This window comes from Aureobasidium namibiae (assembly GCF_000721765.1).
Source record: "Aureobasidium namibiae CBS 147.97 unplaced genomic scaffold scaffold_17, whole genome shotgun sequence".
NCBI classification, from domain to species: Eukaryota; Fungi; Ascomycota; class Dothideomycetes; order Dothideales; family Saccotheciaceae; genus Aureobasidium; species Aureobasidium namibiae.
In genome coordinates, this window is record NW_013581192.1 from 480873 (window position 1) to 496238 (window position 15366).

Here is a 15366-nt window from a genome sequence, read left to right on the forward strand (position 1 = left end):
TCATCTCAGGCGTAGCAAGTCCTTTCTTCCGGTGAAGAAGAGCACGGCGGCGCCAGCCAAGGCAACCGGTACAGTGGTGGACACAACCCAGCCGACTGTAGACATGAACCCCGGGCCGTGTGAGTCGAAGTTCTTGGGCTTGACTTTGTTGCGCATCTCCATGGCTTTTGCGCTGTCGACAAACTCTCTGATCTGGATGATTTTGGAGCCGTCTGGTGTGAAGCGCAGCAGCATTATGCACTCGTTTTTCCACTGACCCATGCCAGGCTTGTTCAGCTGGCCATCCATCATGGCGTGGATGACTACGGCGTTGTTGTCTTCGTCTTCGTAGATATTTTGCGGAACCATGGCGAAAGTGGTGAAGATGGAGGTGATGCCTTGAGCGTGGCCTCTGAACTCTTCCTTGGAGCGAGGTGGCATGCCCAACGAGGCGGGCAGGGCCTGGTGTGTGCAGTTGTCATCGAGGTGGTCGAGGATGGCGTCTGGTGAGAGGGAGCCGTAGGCGTCGAGCAGCGAGTAGGCTGTGTTGAGCCGTGTGGATCTGGTTTCGGAGGCCATTGTGTGTATGTGGTTGCAACTATGTTGTCTTGCAGATGGTTTGTCTTGCAATTGTGTCGTCGTGCAGAAGTATATGGCGAGGTCGACGACAGGGAGAGTGATACCAGCACGCCATGTTTTCTACCAGGTCAGTGACATGACCTACCTCAGCACGTCTATGATCAGCGCTTAATTCTCCGAAGCGCTGCATTTTGCACTACTATGCCCTTGCAACACACAAGTCGCAGGACACATGGCGAAGAAGCCTTGCCTGGGAAGGAGTCAGTTGGGGATCCGGTGATCGTCGTCCAGCTTCGCTCCAAAATAAACGCCGAAGCGTCGGAACAACAAGACGCGCCCGCTCGGATTCTGCATCTGCAATCCACCTAACAACTTATCACAAAAGTCCGCGTCCTGTAGCAGGTGATGATGACGGCCTTGCTGAGCAAAAGCTTGAGCTTGGAGCTGCCATGTGATAAGGATACGGCAGCCATGTCCTTCGCCGGCCTTGCTGCCTCTTCCTCTGCATTTGCATCTCTTGCTCCCTGATTATACACTCTATTCACCAAATCTCATCATGTCTCGCGTTCTCCTCATCACCGGTGCTACTGGCAAGCAGGGTGGCTCTGTCATTGACTCTCTGCTCGAGCTCCCCAATGCTTCCGACTTTACTATTCTGGCAGTGACCAGAGACTCCAACGGTGGCAGTGCAAAGAAGCTCGCAGCACGAGCATCAAACATCAAGCTCGTCGAGGGAAACCTTGATGATGTACCTGCTCTTTTCGAGGCCGCAAACAAGGTCGCCGGTCAACCCATCTGGGGCGTCTACTCGGTGCAGATCTCAATGGGCAAGGGTGTGACCTTCGAGGGCGAAGTCAAGCAGGGTACCGACCTCATCGACGAGAGTGTCAAGAACAACGTCCAGCACTTTGTCTACAGCAGCGTTGAGCGTGGTGGTGACAAGGAGAGCTGGGACAACGCAACTCCCATTCCTCATTTCCAGACCAAGCAGCTTATCGAGATCCACCTGCGCGACAAGGCCCAAGCCATGGGCTGGACCATTCTTCGGCCCGTCGCCTTCATGGACAACCTCCAGCCGGGCTTCCCAACCAAGGTCTTCCTGACCGCCCTCCACAACCATCTTGGCGACAACAAGCCTCTGCAATGGGTCGCTACCGCAGACATTGGCTTCTTCGCAGCACAGGCCTTCACCCATCCCGAGGAATGGAACCACAAGGCGCGCGGCCTGGCGGGCGACGAGCTCACCTTCCCCCAAATCTCAAAGGCTTTCGAGAACGCAACCGGCACTCCTGCAGGAACAACCTTCTGGGGTCTTGGTTCGGTCCTCACCTACATGGTGACTGAGCTTGGCCATATGATCGGTTGGTTCGCATCGGATGGTTACAAGGCCGACATCTCCAACTTGCGCTCAATTCACCCGCAGATGATGAACATGGAGACCTGGTTGAAGAAGAAGAGCGGGTTCACAACCAAATAGATTACCCACGACTCTCAGCATCATCTGACCATGTTTTAGTTCATACACTGCCCAGTCCTTAGTGTACGATCGTACGAAGGGACTTGTTTGTTTTCGGTCTGGTCGCAGGGCTTTGGCGTTGTTTTGGGACGGTCCTGTCGCAACGGGCGCGGGACATACAGGCAAAATACCAATCTGGCATTCTTCAACCAATCCCAATTTCCCATCTCCCTCCTGTTTTCGTATGTGGAATGCTCGCCTGCGTGGGTCTAGCTCTTCCAGACGACACGCTACAGAGCGCTAATGACAGGCTACTGGTATGCTTAAAACTGAGGCTTGAATCTCCGCGCACTCCGCACTGGTGCACGGCCAACTCAGCGTCGCTCATCGTAATGCCTTTGTCTTGATTGGCGGCGAGTCCAAAACATTGGTATTTGGCTTCATGACCGTTCGCAGAAATTTCCCGCAACATGCAGCGCTGTCCCTGATCCGTCCACGATCTTCAGGATCGACGTTGGGTTACGCAGGGGTACTTGTCAAGTCTTGGAGGTTATTCCCAGCTCTAACACAACACAGCCTCACAATAATACAGCTCCTCGACGACCAGAGGTACGCGAAACAGCAGAAACATGTATGTATGTCTTTTGTCTGAAGAGAGCAAGGGAAGTTGGTGACGTTGTTCTGCTGGAACAATATAGCCCCACGTTGGAGGAACGAACGGCTTCAGTGGTTCCTATGGACGCAGAAAGATGCTCTCCCGCATGTCATTCCTGTTCCTCGTCTCTGCGCCATTGACGTTGATCTGTCTTATTTCCCCAACTAAGGGGAAAGTCAGATTTGGAATGGTCACAAGCTCGTGGAATGAAGAACCACATAAGCTCGAGACAATCCACCATTATTCCTTTCTTCTCTTTCATCCCACGTTCGTTTCTCGACAACACTCATACACCACAAACTTCTTTCACTCTCTCAATATGCGTCCCTCCACTTTCGTTGCCGGCCTTGCTGCCGTTGCTGCTCCCGCTCTGGCCCAGAACATGTCCATCTGTGACAAGTACACCACTGCTCTCCTCAAGGAGAACACTGGCGCCAACCAATTGACTCTGTTGACCCTCCTCGTCAACACTGTTGTCATTGGTAACTACACTCAGCCCAACATGAACGCTGTCCCCGGTATCCTTGCCAAGGGTGACTACATGGGCACTGAGGTCAACCTCCTCCCCTACTTCAACGGTGGTCTTGCCTCGTCCAACCGTGGTGGTAGCATGGGTGTCTCCATCAACTTCCTCGACGATGGTGGTGCTGTCCCTCTCACCATGAACAAGCCTTCCAACGGCACTTCATCCAACCAGTACAAGCTCATGACCCACTTGTACCAGTACTTCGGTGCTCTCCTTGGCTGCTCTGCCACCGGCTTCCCCAGCTACCAGGGCTTCGGATCCCAGGCCGCTGTCCACAGATTCATGGACCTCTCTGCTGCAGAGGTCGGCTACTTCATTGAGCAAGTCGCCCTTGCTGCCACCTCCTTCGGTGTCAGCGCTGATGATGTCGCCACCGTCGGCAAGGCCCTCAACACCATCTTCAACGTCCGCTGCGCTCCCCCCACCACCGTCATCCCTGCCCAGGGTGCTCAGCTCCAGAGCATCTGCGAGGACGAGACCTGCCCCCTCGCCCCCATGGCCACCTGCGCCGCCTACCCTCCCACCATGAAGCCCGCTAAGGTCAACTCCACCATGGCCGGCTCCAACTCTTCCTCCTCTGGCTCCATGGCCAGCGGCACCATGGGCGGTGCTGCCGCCACCTCCTCCAAGCCCGCTTCCTACACTGGTGCTGCCATGAAGGTCGGTGCCGGTGTTGCTGGTCTCTTGGGCGCTGCCGCCCTCGCTCTGTAAGAGTCTTACAGTGCACTTGTTGTGTGAAAAGGGAAGAATGTGTATGATGTGTCGACGAAGCTTCATTTTCTTTCCATTTTCTTTCCTTTACCTTTTCGTATCCTCTCTGTTGTCCATCTTCTTGATTATCTCGCACTATACCACGGAAGGGTTCAATGTACTTAGGGTACTCTTAATCATTAATCCATCATTTGGACAATTACTCTTATTCTGTTTTCCATTTCGAAGCGATGTTGTTGACTTGAGAGCTCGCACCGTAGCTTCCTCCACATTCCGCGAGTGCTGGCAACGCCCGGCTCTGCGTTGCGAGCGTTAGGCACGCGCGTCGGCTACGGTCGCCAACGTCGGTCACCCTGATTCGCGACTTCCAAACAATCGTTTTCTACCTTCACTCGACAACACAACAACTTCGTGACTCGCATCCAGTCATTGATTTGACCTCACTTGAGCATTGAATGAACTGGCTTTGAAAGCGCGCAATTCAACCTTGACGCACTGTCTTTCGAGCTCGCTTCTTCACGAATTCACCACTCGCATGCACTCTGATCCTAAACATTGAACGAAACACTCGCCCTTCACATCGACCATCAAGCAGGCTATAACGCTAAAAAGCTCATTGACGTGTGCAACTCAACTCGATCACACGGCATCCTCAATCGACATTTTGACTGTTAAAGGTCCTTCAACATGGCTCTTTCTGCACAACGTCAAGGCGGCCCCAGCTTTGATGCTCTGCCGGCTGAGCTGAAACAAGAAGTCTTCAGCTATTTCAACCGGGACAAGCGCTCTCTATTCGCTGTCATTCAAGTGAACAAAGCTTGGTATCATGGCTGCATCGGCACGTTGTGGCACAGTTCTACACAGAAAAGGTTAGGATCTGTAACACCGGAAAGACGTCAACACTACGCCAACATGATCTATCGCTGGGACCTGAACGGGTGGAAATACTCTTCGAAGTGTTTTGATGGGCTCGAGTTCCCGATGCTCAAAGATCTCTCATTCGAGGGCGGTGTTCTCTCGAATGTGCAGCTTCGTCGCTGCATGCAAGTAGGACTGCATACTCTACGGGTGATAAACTATCAACTCGACGCGACAATTCTAGAACTGGCAGCAAAGTATTGTACGCAGCTCCGAGCGTTTTCTGTTACGGCCGTTGCTCCTGACAGCACAACGTCTGATCAATTCATGGTCTTGCTAAAGAGTTTTCCAGCTCTGCGCAGCCTTCGTCTACACCTCGTCGCAGGTAGTATCATGAACAGAGTGTTCGAATGGGGAGGGGATGATATTTGCCAACTTGAGGAGTTATCCTGGACTCAGAACTGGGAATCTCAAATGGACTTTGCGCTTCGGAACGAATTCCTCAAGCGCTGCACCCGCTTGCGGAAAATCTGTTTAGAATTGAGAGGCACGCTTGTTACACACGCACTCATCATACTGTCGAGTCTTCCTCTGCTCGAAGTTCTTCACATAGACGCATGGTTGTCAGACGACCAGTTCCAACAACGATTTGTCAGCGGAAACCCAGTTGCGCACCCATTTCCCATCATCAAAGATTTGTCGGTGTGCGGCAATGTGTCGACAATCAAACCCCTTCTATCCAGCTTACCACAAACTCTCATCACTTTGAATCTCGGCATTGAAGATAATTCGGACAGTATCTTGCCAACCATCAGCCGATTGTCGAATCTTGTGCGCTTGAAACTCGAGTTCGAGAGCGACAGAAGATTATCTCCCATTGACTTGGGCTATATCTCGCAATTGTCAAAGCTACGGAAGTGTCATATCGAATGGGAAAGTCTGTTGCCCAGGCCTCGTGGACCGAATTCTCCAAGCGACTGTCCATGGCTCACCGATGAATATTTCAAAGGCTGGATCTCAAAGCTTCCACTGCTTCAGGATCTTTTCTTGGGGCTCGATGGTGCCACTGTAACACAAATCTCTTTGCAGTACCTCGCTGATAGCTGCCCATCGTTGTCGCGCTGTTGCCTCCTGTGGGAACATGATCTGAACACTTGGACGAACCTCAAGGCACCGCTGTTTCCTAACTTAAACATTCTACTCCTCGGAGGAGTCAGAGACCATGGGCAACAAGAAAGTAAAGAATCGCTCGATGAGAATGGTTCAAGGGATATGAAGGTAATCCGGAGCCTGGCTCCCAACTTGGAAGAGTTTCTTATCGGCCAATGTGGATCCGCTGAACAGCTTCCGCACGAGAGAGCCTTGGTGGCTGCCTTTAAGGCGGGCAATTAATTGTCTCTGTCTTATGTCCTTTCGACTGCAACTCGCCGCGAATGAGTGAGACAAGCAGGAGCCGCATCTGCCGTATCTGCCGCAGCTACTGTTTGAGTTGTTATGCTAACTCACTTTGCTTCTAGCGTAGTAGTTTTACCAATCAGTTTCACATTCAATCAATCAATCAAACCAAATTCACAACGATGTTCTTTTTGTAGCTTAACCCCCGAGTCGAGTTGTTGTCCACGTTTATATTTACCGGAAACGATCAGGACTTATGAGTTTGTCCATCTTGTCTGTCTCTTCTTTTGATCGATGCATGGACTTGCTCCAGTTCTTATCGGGATTGAGTGTCGTGTTTCCTCTTCGTCGGCGTGATCCTTTGAGTGTTTTGGATATCTTACTTTAACAAAGTGTATCTGCTTGCCTTTTTTGGAACCCATCATTCACAAGTGCTAGATGCGATGGCTTGGAATCAGCTGTAGCCGACTAGACTGGTGATAGGGCTATTCATCACACCTGAATGCTCTGACGTTTTATGGAACCGAAAGAGAATGTTCACCTTGCCGCAGTTGCGAAGAAATAGATTTTTGCTAGATGTTGGATATGGTTTTGCCTGCTGCAGACACGTTACCGAAGGGGTAGCGAAAGATGGGTCTACAATAAAGGAAACAAGGAATACAGAAGTGAATATGTTCTGACAAATATTGAATACTCGACAGATTACACAAAATCAATGACCATAAAGAGCAATTACATTCTATGCACGCCCATCAGTAGACCGGCAAAAGAAAGAAGAATCACGTCTTCTTCCTTGTGAATGAATCAGAACCCACAAGGAAGAGGACGAACGCCGTGGGCAGGACTCGAACCTGCGACCTTCCTGGAAGTCTCACTCTAACTCCACGGTAACAAGTACACGTGGCCGAAAGACTCGGGATGTGATAGCCACTACACCAACACAGCTTTTCTTTTCTGGTTGAGGGTGAAGGAATGATTGGAGTATGTATAGGTTGGATGAGAAGGAGGTGGTTCGGAGGTTTGAGGGAGTTTTGGCGGAAGAAGCCGGATCGGGTTTGTGGTGTGGTGCTTGAGAGAGCTGGTTGGGAGGTGGCAGGTATAGTTTGCTCTCGATTGCCAGCATATTCGATTGTTGGATGGAGCGATCCTGACCTTTGATGTGCAATGGGATGTGGTTGAAGTGATGTTGTCTCGGTCGTTTCGTGTCGCTTTGGCTTGATTTGCCGAAAGCTGAGGCTAGACGATGCTTGACGACATGGCACAGCTTTCTCCAGAGCGGGATCAGAGGCTCTGTGGTCGTGACCGGTTGCATGTATATGCTGTGCTGGAGGCGAGGCGTTATGTGCCTGGTCATTGTGGCCAAAAACCGAGGGCTTGCGGTGCCTGCATCGAGAAATTTCGGACCACAGAGCGCTTGTATCGGTGACCGATGACGCTTCTGTTTGAGCAGAGCTCCGATGTCGTATTCCTTTGGACCGCAAGATTATGTTTCGGGCGGGTGATTGATATCAATGATGTTCTGGTCGCAAGTGCACACGGCGAGATCGCAGTCTTCGTCTCCTTGAAACAAGCTCTGGCCGTACTATAGCTGCGAGAGTCGATTCCAGGCCCAGTCCATCGCTCACTGTCGTGTTCAATTCCAGTCCGTGGGAATCTTGCAACTTGTCAATTGCATCTTCGCTGGCTGTTGCTGAGATAACAGTGACGTTGGTCGAATCGGATGCAATCATTCCAATCCATTGGCCAGCGCCCTTCCAGACAGCAGCAGCGACCTTTGATCCGTAGTCATAGTAGCTTCCTCCTTCAGGATCGATGCTCACATCATAGTAGTTTGGAGCTGTGAACAAGAACCTGGTGGTAAAGCCGTAAAGAATAGTTGTCGAGATAATGAATGTGACAAAAATGATAGCTCTCCTAGCCAGGCCATCACATTTCATGGTTGCTTTGGTAAAGTGGGTTGTCGTTGGGTGGCTGTTCTCCTTGCTGGCGAAGAGGAGGTATTTCGAGCGGACCTACCTGAGCGACCTCGGATATAGGCGTTTTGATTTATATATGCGGTTCAGCTGCTCGGTGATTACAACACTCTGAGCTCCGTATTCAGTAGATGGAAGCAATGGCACCAAAGATCATAGCTTACGGAAGAAGAAGAATGCGAGATTGCGAGAAGAACAGGGCTGGCTGAGCGACTTTGTGCATCTTGCATTAAATTGCACATGTCATCTGTACAGAGAAGGTGGCGGTTGTGCAAAGCATGACGTCGATGACGCTCGCAATTGATGGGCATCATACCTATCAATAAAGCTGACCACCACACTCTCGCCTTCTCTCTCACATACATCTTCTTGAAGAAACAAGCACAGAGGCGACTCTTCACACACAAACCAACCACAAACACACTTCCACACACACCAAAAATGTCGGACAACAACAACCAGCAGCAGCAACCCGGCCTCGTCGCCAGCCACTTGCAATACGTCAAGGGAGCCGCAGAGGTAAGCTCTCCTCCATTCTTCTTCGTAGCACCTCTCTAACATACCCTCCCAGGGCGTCATTGGCAGCGTAACCGGCAACACAGCATGGCAACAAAGCGCCGAGACCGACAAGCAAGGCGGCATCGACGCCATGAAAGCCGCATCTGCAAACCGCGACCCCGCCACCGATGGCTACGGCAAGGTTGAAGAGGTGGCTGGCAGACTTTCTGGCTGCGAGGGTATGGAGAAGGAGGGTGCTATTTCGGCCAAGAAGGAGTAAAGATGTCTTTTGAACCAGAAGGGAAAAGACGGTAAACGAAGTTACGAAATCTACAATTTGCATTGTCGCCATTTGGATTGCTCTTGCTATGTGTGTACTGGCGACGAGAAAAGGGTCATGTCTCTCCAGGCGTAAGGCAAGAGGCAGAGAGCATACAAAGCATGGAAGCTCATTGTTGGAGCCATTCAGAGAGCAGCTCTTCTCGTCTCTTCTCTCATTTCTGCTCGTGCGCCATCTCTCCGGCTAAGTCAAGAGCTCTAAAAATCCAATGCATGTCCAAAAGCAACAAAATGACTAAAGCTACATTTCAGCCTTCCTCTTCTCAAGAACATGTTTACGATCAGTGGAGTCAGTCGCACAAATGCCTAAAGCTCCTCTGACACCTATCTCTCACTAGCCGTCCCACCCCCACTCCATCCGTTTCAGTGAATTCTGCCCTGTCGGTCGCCAAACATGCTTCTAGAAGACCCCAAGTCCATCCTGAAGCAAACTTCGTCTCTCATTTGTGTCAGCACGGTCCGGATGCAAAGAAAACATCGGCAAACATGCAAGGGCAAGATTTTCGTGAGGCTGAAAAAACATGGGCTAAGCTTTCTTAAGGGGTGGTGATGGTGCGTTTCAGGAGGCTGATTTCGAAGGAGCATGGGCCTACCCATTCGACCATGGAAATCTTTCGAGATAGGGATTTATTGGCATGTGATTTTGAATCAGTGGATACAGATGTCGTGAAAGGAGGATTAGGGGGTGCGGGATGGTAGAGGGAATGGCGGTATAGGCGGTCTGTTTCGCGTTCCAGCTTTGAGGGCGTGGCAGATTGCATGGCAACTTGGCAAGGGGCGGCACCATCACGGACTCGAAGACATGAGATCGATTTCAAAGATACGTTTCACGGAGTGTACACATTTTGACGGTAGACGTGTGTTTGTGGGCCAGCGCGGGATGGTGTGATGTGGGCGAAACGGATGGCAGACAACTGCCTGAACGATGTGTTTCGTGTGAACGTGTTTGACTTGTTGGACTTTGTGTGTCAGATCTAGATCTTGATCATCTATGAAGCAGTATACATCCCCATACGCCTTTGTCAAGGAGACGAAACCAGAAGAGGCAGCAGAATTTCCCAGAATGCTGCACTAACAACATCGCTCATGCCCGAAACGCCAAAATGCACATGTCAGCCCAGAACTTGATATTGGCTTGACGGGAAGCAAACAGTAAAACAAATCTTTCATCAGATGCCAAGTGCGAGTTTGGCTCTCTCGTAGGCATAGAAACTCGTGGCCACCATGGGAATGACCTTGATGTAACCGACGCCTAGACCTACGAAGAAGCCTTTGAAGCCAGTGTCGCGGTAGATGCGTCCAGCAACTTCCATCATGCCTAGACGATGGCCGTCACCAACCACACCGCCTACTTGCATGCGCCTACGTATGACCTCTAGTGGGTACGATACCGTTTGTGACACGAAGCCAGCGAAGCCACCGGTTGCCAGCTCAGCCCAGTACTTGAGCGGCGCGGGCTTGTTGGGATCGCGCTTGGTCGAGGATTTGGACTCTGAGAGTGTGGTGTATTTTGCTATGCGCGGGTGTCGCATGAAATCGCCGGCTGTATCATGGGTGAGGAACGAGCAGCCAGCGTAGGGAAGCATTCCCCAGAGGGTGGGTGTAAAGCCTCTGAAGAAATTGACCATGCCCGAGGCAGGTGTAGCTCGGCTTAGGGCTGCTGAGGTAGCCGAGATGGATGAGGTGGCGGCGCGGGTGACGGAAGACGTGTCTATATGTTTGGTAGATGAGCCGACCGGCGGCGGGTTCTCATGATAGATTGTTTTGCAGATTTCTCTCAGACTGGTCTTGTGATGTGTCTTTGTCTCGAAGGCTAACCGCACGCGAATGACTTCAAGTGGGTAGGTGAAGCAGACGGATAGGGTACCAGCCAAGCTGCCACTAAGTAGACGGCGAAGAGGCGTCTCTTTGTCCTTTGTTGGGATGATGCGGGCGCGGATCTGCTCGTAGGCGAGAAACTTGATGCCGGCATAGGGGAAGATACGGAGGAGGGTTGCTGAATGGCCGCGGAAAAGGCCTCGGGTGCCTTCGTTTGTGTGGATGTCGCGCATGGCTCGGAAGAAGCCAAACCATGAACCCGTGTACTTTGCATACTGGGGACTCGAAGCCTGGAAGAGGATCTTGACGCGGTCTAGCGGACCGACGACCGTCTTTGCCTATACAGGGCGTCAGAGAGAGTAAGAGGCAGAAAGTGAAAATGACGTACGGCGCATCCGGCTATACCACCGGCCAAGCCGCTGCGCATGACATAGTCCCAGCTCTGCTTGTCGACGGGCGGTTTCGTCTGGAGTGAGGTGGAGGTGGAGAGCGTCATACGGCGCGAGTCTGTAGAGTGTTCCGGGGCATGGGTGCCGGTGATGGCGAGGCTCGCCGGCATCAATTCAAAAGGCTTCGTTCTTTGAGTTGTGGGGTGTGGACAGTCATTCGGCAGGGGCCGTTGCTATTTGAAGTGGTAGATGAGTAAGTCAAGCGCAGATGCGAGCAGTCAGAGCAATGGCGCAGAGTCGTAGGAGGGCGGCACGTGAGAAAGGTCAATAATAGGTGGTATGCGTATGATGACCAGATTCGAGTCTTTGATGTGGAGAGAGAAAGCGCGCCCTCTGACGCTCCCGGTGTGCCCGCATCCGCTTGCCTTGAGCCGAGGTCTGCGAACCTGCGATTCTAGACCGCCCGACTTTCTCTTCCACCATCCCGGCCCTCCAACGACAACACCAACAACACTGCTGACCAACATCAAACACTGTCACAGTCCACTGTATTACGACATCTACCACCTTGCTCACTCGAAACTGTGCCGAGCCATCACCTGTCTCTGTTTTTGTCTTCGCTTCGATTCGGGAAATGATTGTAGCTTCGAACTTGTGGGTTTGAGCTCGTTCAACTCTTAGAATCAATAAATTATCCACAATTCATTGGAAATGCATGAGAACGGTCTCAAAATACTGCCATCGACCAACAACGTGTCAGACAAGCAGTCCAACACTTCTGGTCTGTCACCAGGTCCATCGTCGCCGCCGTCATGCATCCTGTATTCAACAGACAGGGTCGCCCTGATTGATATACCAACTTCCATCGCCGATGCCCAGCAAACACTTCCCGGACTTTCAACCTCATCCCTCATCTCATGCAATCCGAGAACAACTCCGTTCCCAAACCATGAGCCCAAATCAGACGCTGCGCGACAAAAGTTGCGCCAAAAAATGGCTACCGAAAATGATGATTTGTACTCCCTACTGATCTCTTCTGCTCTGGCCGACATCCACAAAAACTACTCTGGTCCATGGTATCTACCACGTACTGTCGTTCCACAGCCAGAACACTCTCTACCACAGAAACGCAAGACCTTCGATCCCCTGTCAGACGCCGAGTCAGTCAGAGATCACCTGCTACATCAACTCTCGTCCGGTACCTCACCATCCTGCACCTATCGTTGGAGACATGTGGACGATCAGCAGAACGCGAGAGAACCCCTGCCTGAAACATCCTCCTGGCCGAGGTATCTGTACAATTCATCCGACGTGACTCGTATCCTCGACGTGTCTTCGACTTCCATGCCGATCCCTGCCAGCTTTTACATTCCACCAGGTGCTGCTTTCTATCTTGGCGATTGCTCCAGTTCACGCCCCTTTCACATGGCCGTTAAACATGTCGCCGAGCAACTTGATACGTCTCGACAGTTTGACGTGATCGTGATGGACCCACCCTGGCCGAACGCTTCTGTCAGGCGTACTGAGAAGTCAGGAAGATCAGCCTATCAGGTTTCCCCAACTGTATGGGATATCAGGCAGCTAATCTTCGAGATGGACATTGATGTTCTCCTGGCCAACCAAGGTGTGATTGCCATTTGGATCACCAACAAACCTGCGGTCCGAGATCTTGTACTTGGTGAGGACGGTCTGTTCGACAGCTGGGACGTGCAGCTGGAAGAAGAATGGTTGTGGATCAAGACAACAACCGAAGGAGAGCCTGTCTCGTCTCTGGATGCTCTCTGGAGGAAACCGTATGAAGTGCTCCTTGTCGGGCGGAAGAATGACCCAAGAAGAAGTGATCAGCACGTCAACTCGACCCACGTTTCCAAGGTCGAACGCAGAGTGATAGTCGGTCTCGCTGATCTGCACTCGCGAAAGCCTTGTTTGGAGCCGCTGCTTGAACGCTTCGTGATCAGCCCAACGCCAACGCCAACATCAACCAAACAACGCATCCTCGAGTGCTTTGCGAGATATTCTGTGGCCGGTTGGTGGTCGTGGGGCAACCAAGTTCTGAAATTCAATCATACCGACTGTTGGCAATCAAAGTCCTAGATATCGCCAAGCACCACATCTCGTATCGATTCTAAAAGCATTATCCCCGTAACCAGATATGGATCACGGTACGAATGTACGAGCTTCCTTCTCGACTCGACCTCCTACAAAGCATTTTGCCTCTTGGAGATTCTCGCCAAGCTCTAAATCTTACTATTTTCCTAGTCCAAGCTCCGGCATGGGTCCGACTTCTCAGGGTGGTGCAGAGTTACATTTGATGTGCTCAACATGTTTTCGGGTGGTCAGCTCCTGCCGAACGCGTTGGCCTATCGCAGTTCCAACTTCCAACGCTGGCATCGCATCCACAAGTTCACATCCCTATCTCGTTCATGTGCGCACGCATTGTCACGACGTCATCTGCCATCAAATGTAGGCAACTGGCGCGATCATACCGGTGGCTGCTGGATTTATTATACCTTTTGCAAAGTGCTGGTATGCTGATCTAGTAGGGCACCCCTTCGCTTGAAAGCCGTCATGTCGTCAATCTGCGTCGCGATAATATGTTTTACGGCCCGCGAGCCATGTCACACTCAACAGATAGTCCCTGGCCCCAGGCGGCATGATGGCATCTGATGATATTTGAAGCATCAAATTCTGCGGAGTGTATCCACAGCACGTGGGGCCTTATGACGACACAGCCAATTTTCATGTGAAGTCGCAAAGAATCCCTCGGGTTTGGCTTGGTCCGACAAAATCCCGTCTCGAGTCAAGCGGCCACGTTGGAGCTTGGCCGACTTAGCCCGTTGATCCCAACCTCTCAAGCAATGCCATCTCCCTGCATCTTCCGAAGGAAATGATGCCGCCGAGCCGGCTGTAGGAGGTCGACGACCAGCCCTGAACTCCACCATTGTCTGATATCGCTCAAGAGGAGATTGCACGTTAGGCGTCGTATCAAGATGGATGTGTTACAGGGGCACGAGGGTAGCAACCATCTTGAAACGCGAGTCAGAAACACAACAAGTAGAGAAACTGTGCCCCAGAGACCTCGACTTCTGGATGCAAGGCTTCACAGAGTAAAAGATCGCGACCTCAATGGCCCTTTCGAAACGTACTGGACCCTTTCTCCTGCCGCGGGCGCAGTAAAAAATGGGGCCTGTTTTACGTGAGAAATCTCAGACTTGGTCGTATCTTCGAACTCACTGCGGGAATACGCAAGCCGAACACATAGCCGAACTGCTCTGCTAACCACGAAGGTGTCAAGCGCGCCAAGTCTCGTGGTCCAAACCGGCTAATCGTGCTTATTCAGTGCTCACACCGCTGGGCCGTCTATGACTCTTCAACACCGAGGAAGGCCCACCAACATCTCGGGACGATGGATCGAAAAATATACTGGCGGTCGCAGCGCCCTCCTAGCGCTTTTTGACAGTGCGGAGATTTCAGCCAACCACGTAGCTGTTTGTTTGTCGGTGCCTTAAGCTCAACATCAATCTACCGGTTACAGACCCTCAGAACTACAAGAAGGCCAGAGCACCCCCCCACTCAGTTTCTGGAACACGCCCATACAGTTTGACACCTTCCTCGCATACCGTCTGGATCACGGTATAAGCAGTAGCTTAGCAGCAGCCTCTCACCTCGCCTCTCTACCTCAATCACCTCAACCTCCTCGCAAACCTACATGTATAAAGCTGGCTGCCCTGCACTGCACAATGTCGACCTCTACTACCTCTTCCGCACGCTCCACAACTCCTAGTTGTTCGTCGGACCCCACCCAGCCGATCCAGATTGGTTTCTCTTCCTCGTCGTCTACCATGACCAGACCTCGCAACACCAGCGATGCTTCCATCCTCTTTGGCAGCCCTTCTTCCAATGGACCTGCCGCCTACCCTTCCTGGAAACTCGCCCGCCCTCAGCTTCCTCAGGGTCCCCCTAGCTCTTACATCAGCGACGAGGATCTCTTCGGCGATGATGAGGTGGCCTACCTTGACGAGGCACCTGAGCCTCCCAGGACCGCTGAACAATGGATGACTTCCAAGCGTGGTATGGCCATGGCCGCAAATGCCAGCTTGGTCACCCTTGACAGTAGCTGCGAGAGCTACAACAGCTTTGGATTCAGCAACGGCTACACGCCTAGCAAGCCCATCATGATGAAGAAATAA

General features: G+C 51.8%; 9 protein-coding genes across 9 annotated transcripts; 6 read left to right on the top strand and 3 right to left on the bottom strand.

The window, feature by feature from the left end:
• M436DRAFT_66659 (uncharacterized protein) lies at positions 1-558 on the bottom strand (the record flags this gene model as incomplete). The annotated part of the gene is made up of 1 exon (XM_013568936.1): positions 1-558. One exon carries the CDS (start codon positions 556-558, stop codon positions 1-3), a length of 558 nt encoding a protein of 185 aa, XP_013424390.1.
• A 556-nt stretch (positions 559-1114) lies between these two features.
• M436DRAFT_54045 (NAD(P)-binding protein) lies at positions 1115-2035 on the top strand (the record flags this gene model as incomplete). The annotated part of the gene is made up of 1 exon (XM_013568829.1): positions 1115-2035. One exon carries the CDS (start codon positions 1115-1117, stop codon positions 2033-2035), a length of 921 nt encoding a protein of 306 aa, XP_013424283.1.
• Positions 2036-2988: 953 nt separating this feature from the next.
• M436DRAFT_75573 (uncharacterized protein) lies at positions 2989-3906 on the top strand (the record flags this gene model as incomplete). Its single annotated transcript, XM_013569021.1, has 1 exon — positions 2989-3906. One exon carries the CDS (start codon positions 2989-2991, stop codon positions 3904-3906), a length of 918 nt encoding a protein of 305 aa, XP_013424475.1.
• Positions 3907-4593: 687 nt separating this feature from the next.
• M436DRAFT_66662 (uncharacterized protein) lies at positions 4594-6156 on the top strand (the record flags this gene model as incomplete). Its single annotated transcript, XM_013568937.1, has 1 exon — positions 4594-6156. The coding sequence occupies one exon, from the start codon at positions 4594-4596 to the stop codon at positions 6154-6156; it is 1563 nt and encodes a 520-aa protein (XP_013424391.1).
• An 874-nt stretch (positions 6157-7030) lies between these two features.
• M436DRAFT_66663 (uncharacterized protein) lies at positions 7031-8096 on the bottom strand (the record flags this gene model as incomplete). The annotated part of the gene is made up of 2 exons (XM_013568938.1): positions 7031-7627; positions 7743-8096. The coding sequence occupies 2 exons, from the start codon at positions 8094-8096 to the stop codon at positions 7031-7033; spliced, it is 951 nt and encodes a 316-aa protein (XP_013424392.1).
• Positions 8097-8573: 477 nt separating this feature from the next.
• M436DRAFT_84858 (uncharacterized protein) lies at positions 8574-8910 on the top strand (the record flags this gene model as incomplete). Its single annotated transcript, XM_013569022.1, has 2 exons — positions 8574-8651; positions 8704-8910. The coding sequence occupies 2 exons, from the start codon at positions 8574-8576 to the stop codon at positions 8908-8910; spliced, it is 285 nt and encodes a 94-aa protein (XP_013424476.1).
• Positions 8911-10138: 1228 nt separating this feature from the next.
• M436DRAFT_54179 (mitochondrial carrier) lies at positions 10139-11283 on the bottom strand (the record flags this gene model as incomplete). The annotated part of the gene is made up of 3 exons (XM_013568850.1): positions 10139-10619; positions 10677-11125; positions 11176-11283. The coding sequence occupies 3 exons, from the start codon at positions 11281-11283 to the stop codon at positions 10139-10141; spliced, it is 1038 nt and encodes a 345-aa protein (XP_013424304.1).
• Positions 11284-11887: 604 nt separating this feature from the next.
• Positions 11888-13270, top strand: M436DRAFT_54287 (MT-A70-domain-containing protein; the record flags this gene model as incomplete). Its single annotated transcript, XM_013568873.1, has 1 exon — positions 11888-13270. The coding sequence occupies one exon, from the start codon at positions 11888-11890 to the stop codon at positions 13268-13270; it is 1383 nt and encodes a 460-aa protein (XP_013424327.1).
• Positions 13271-14916: 1646 nt separating this feature from the next.
• Positions 14917-15366, top strand: M436DRAFT_66666 (uncharacterized protein; the record flags this gene model as incomplete). Its single annotated transcript, XM_013568939.1, has 1 exon — positions 14917-15366. The coding sequence occupies one exon, from the start codon at positions 14917-14919 to the stop codon at positions 15364-15366; it is 450 nt and encodes a 149-aa protein (XP_013424393.1).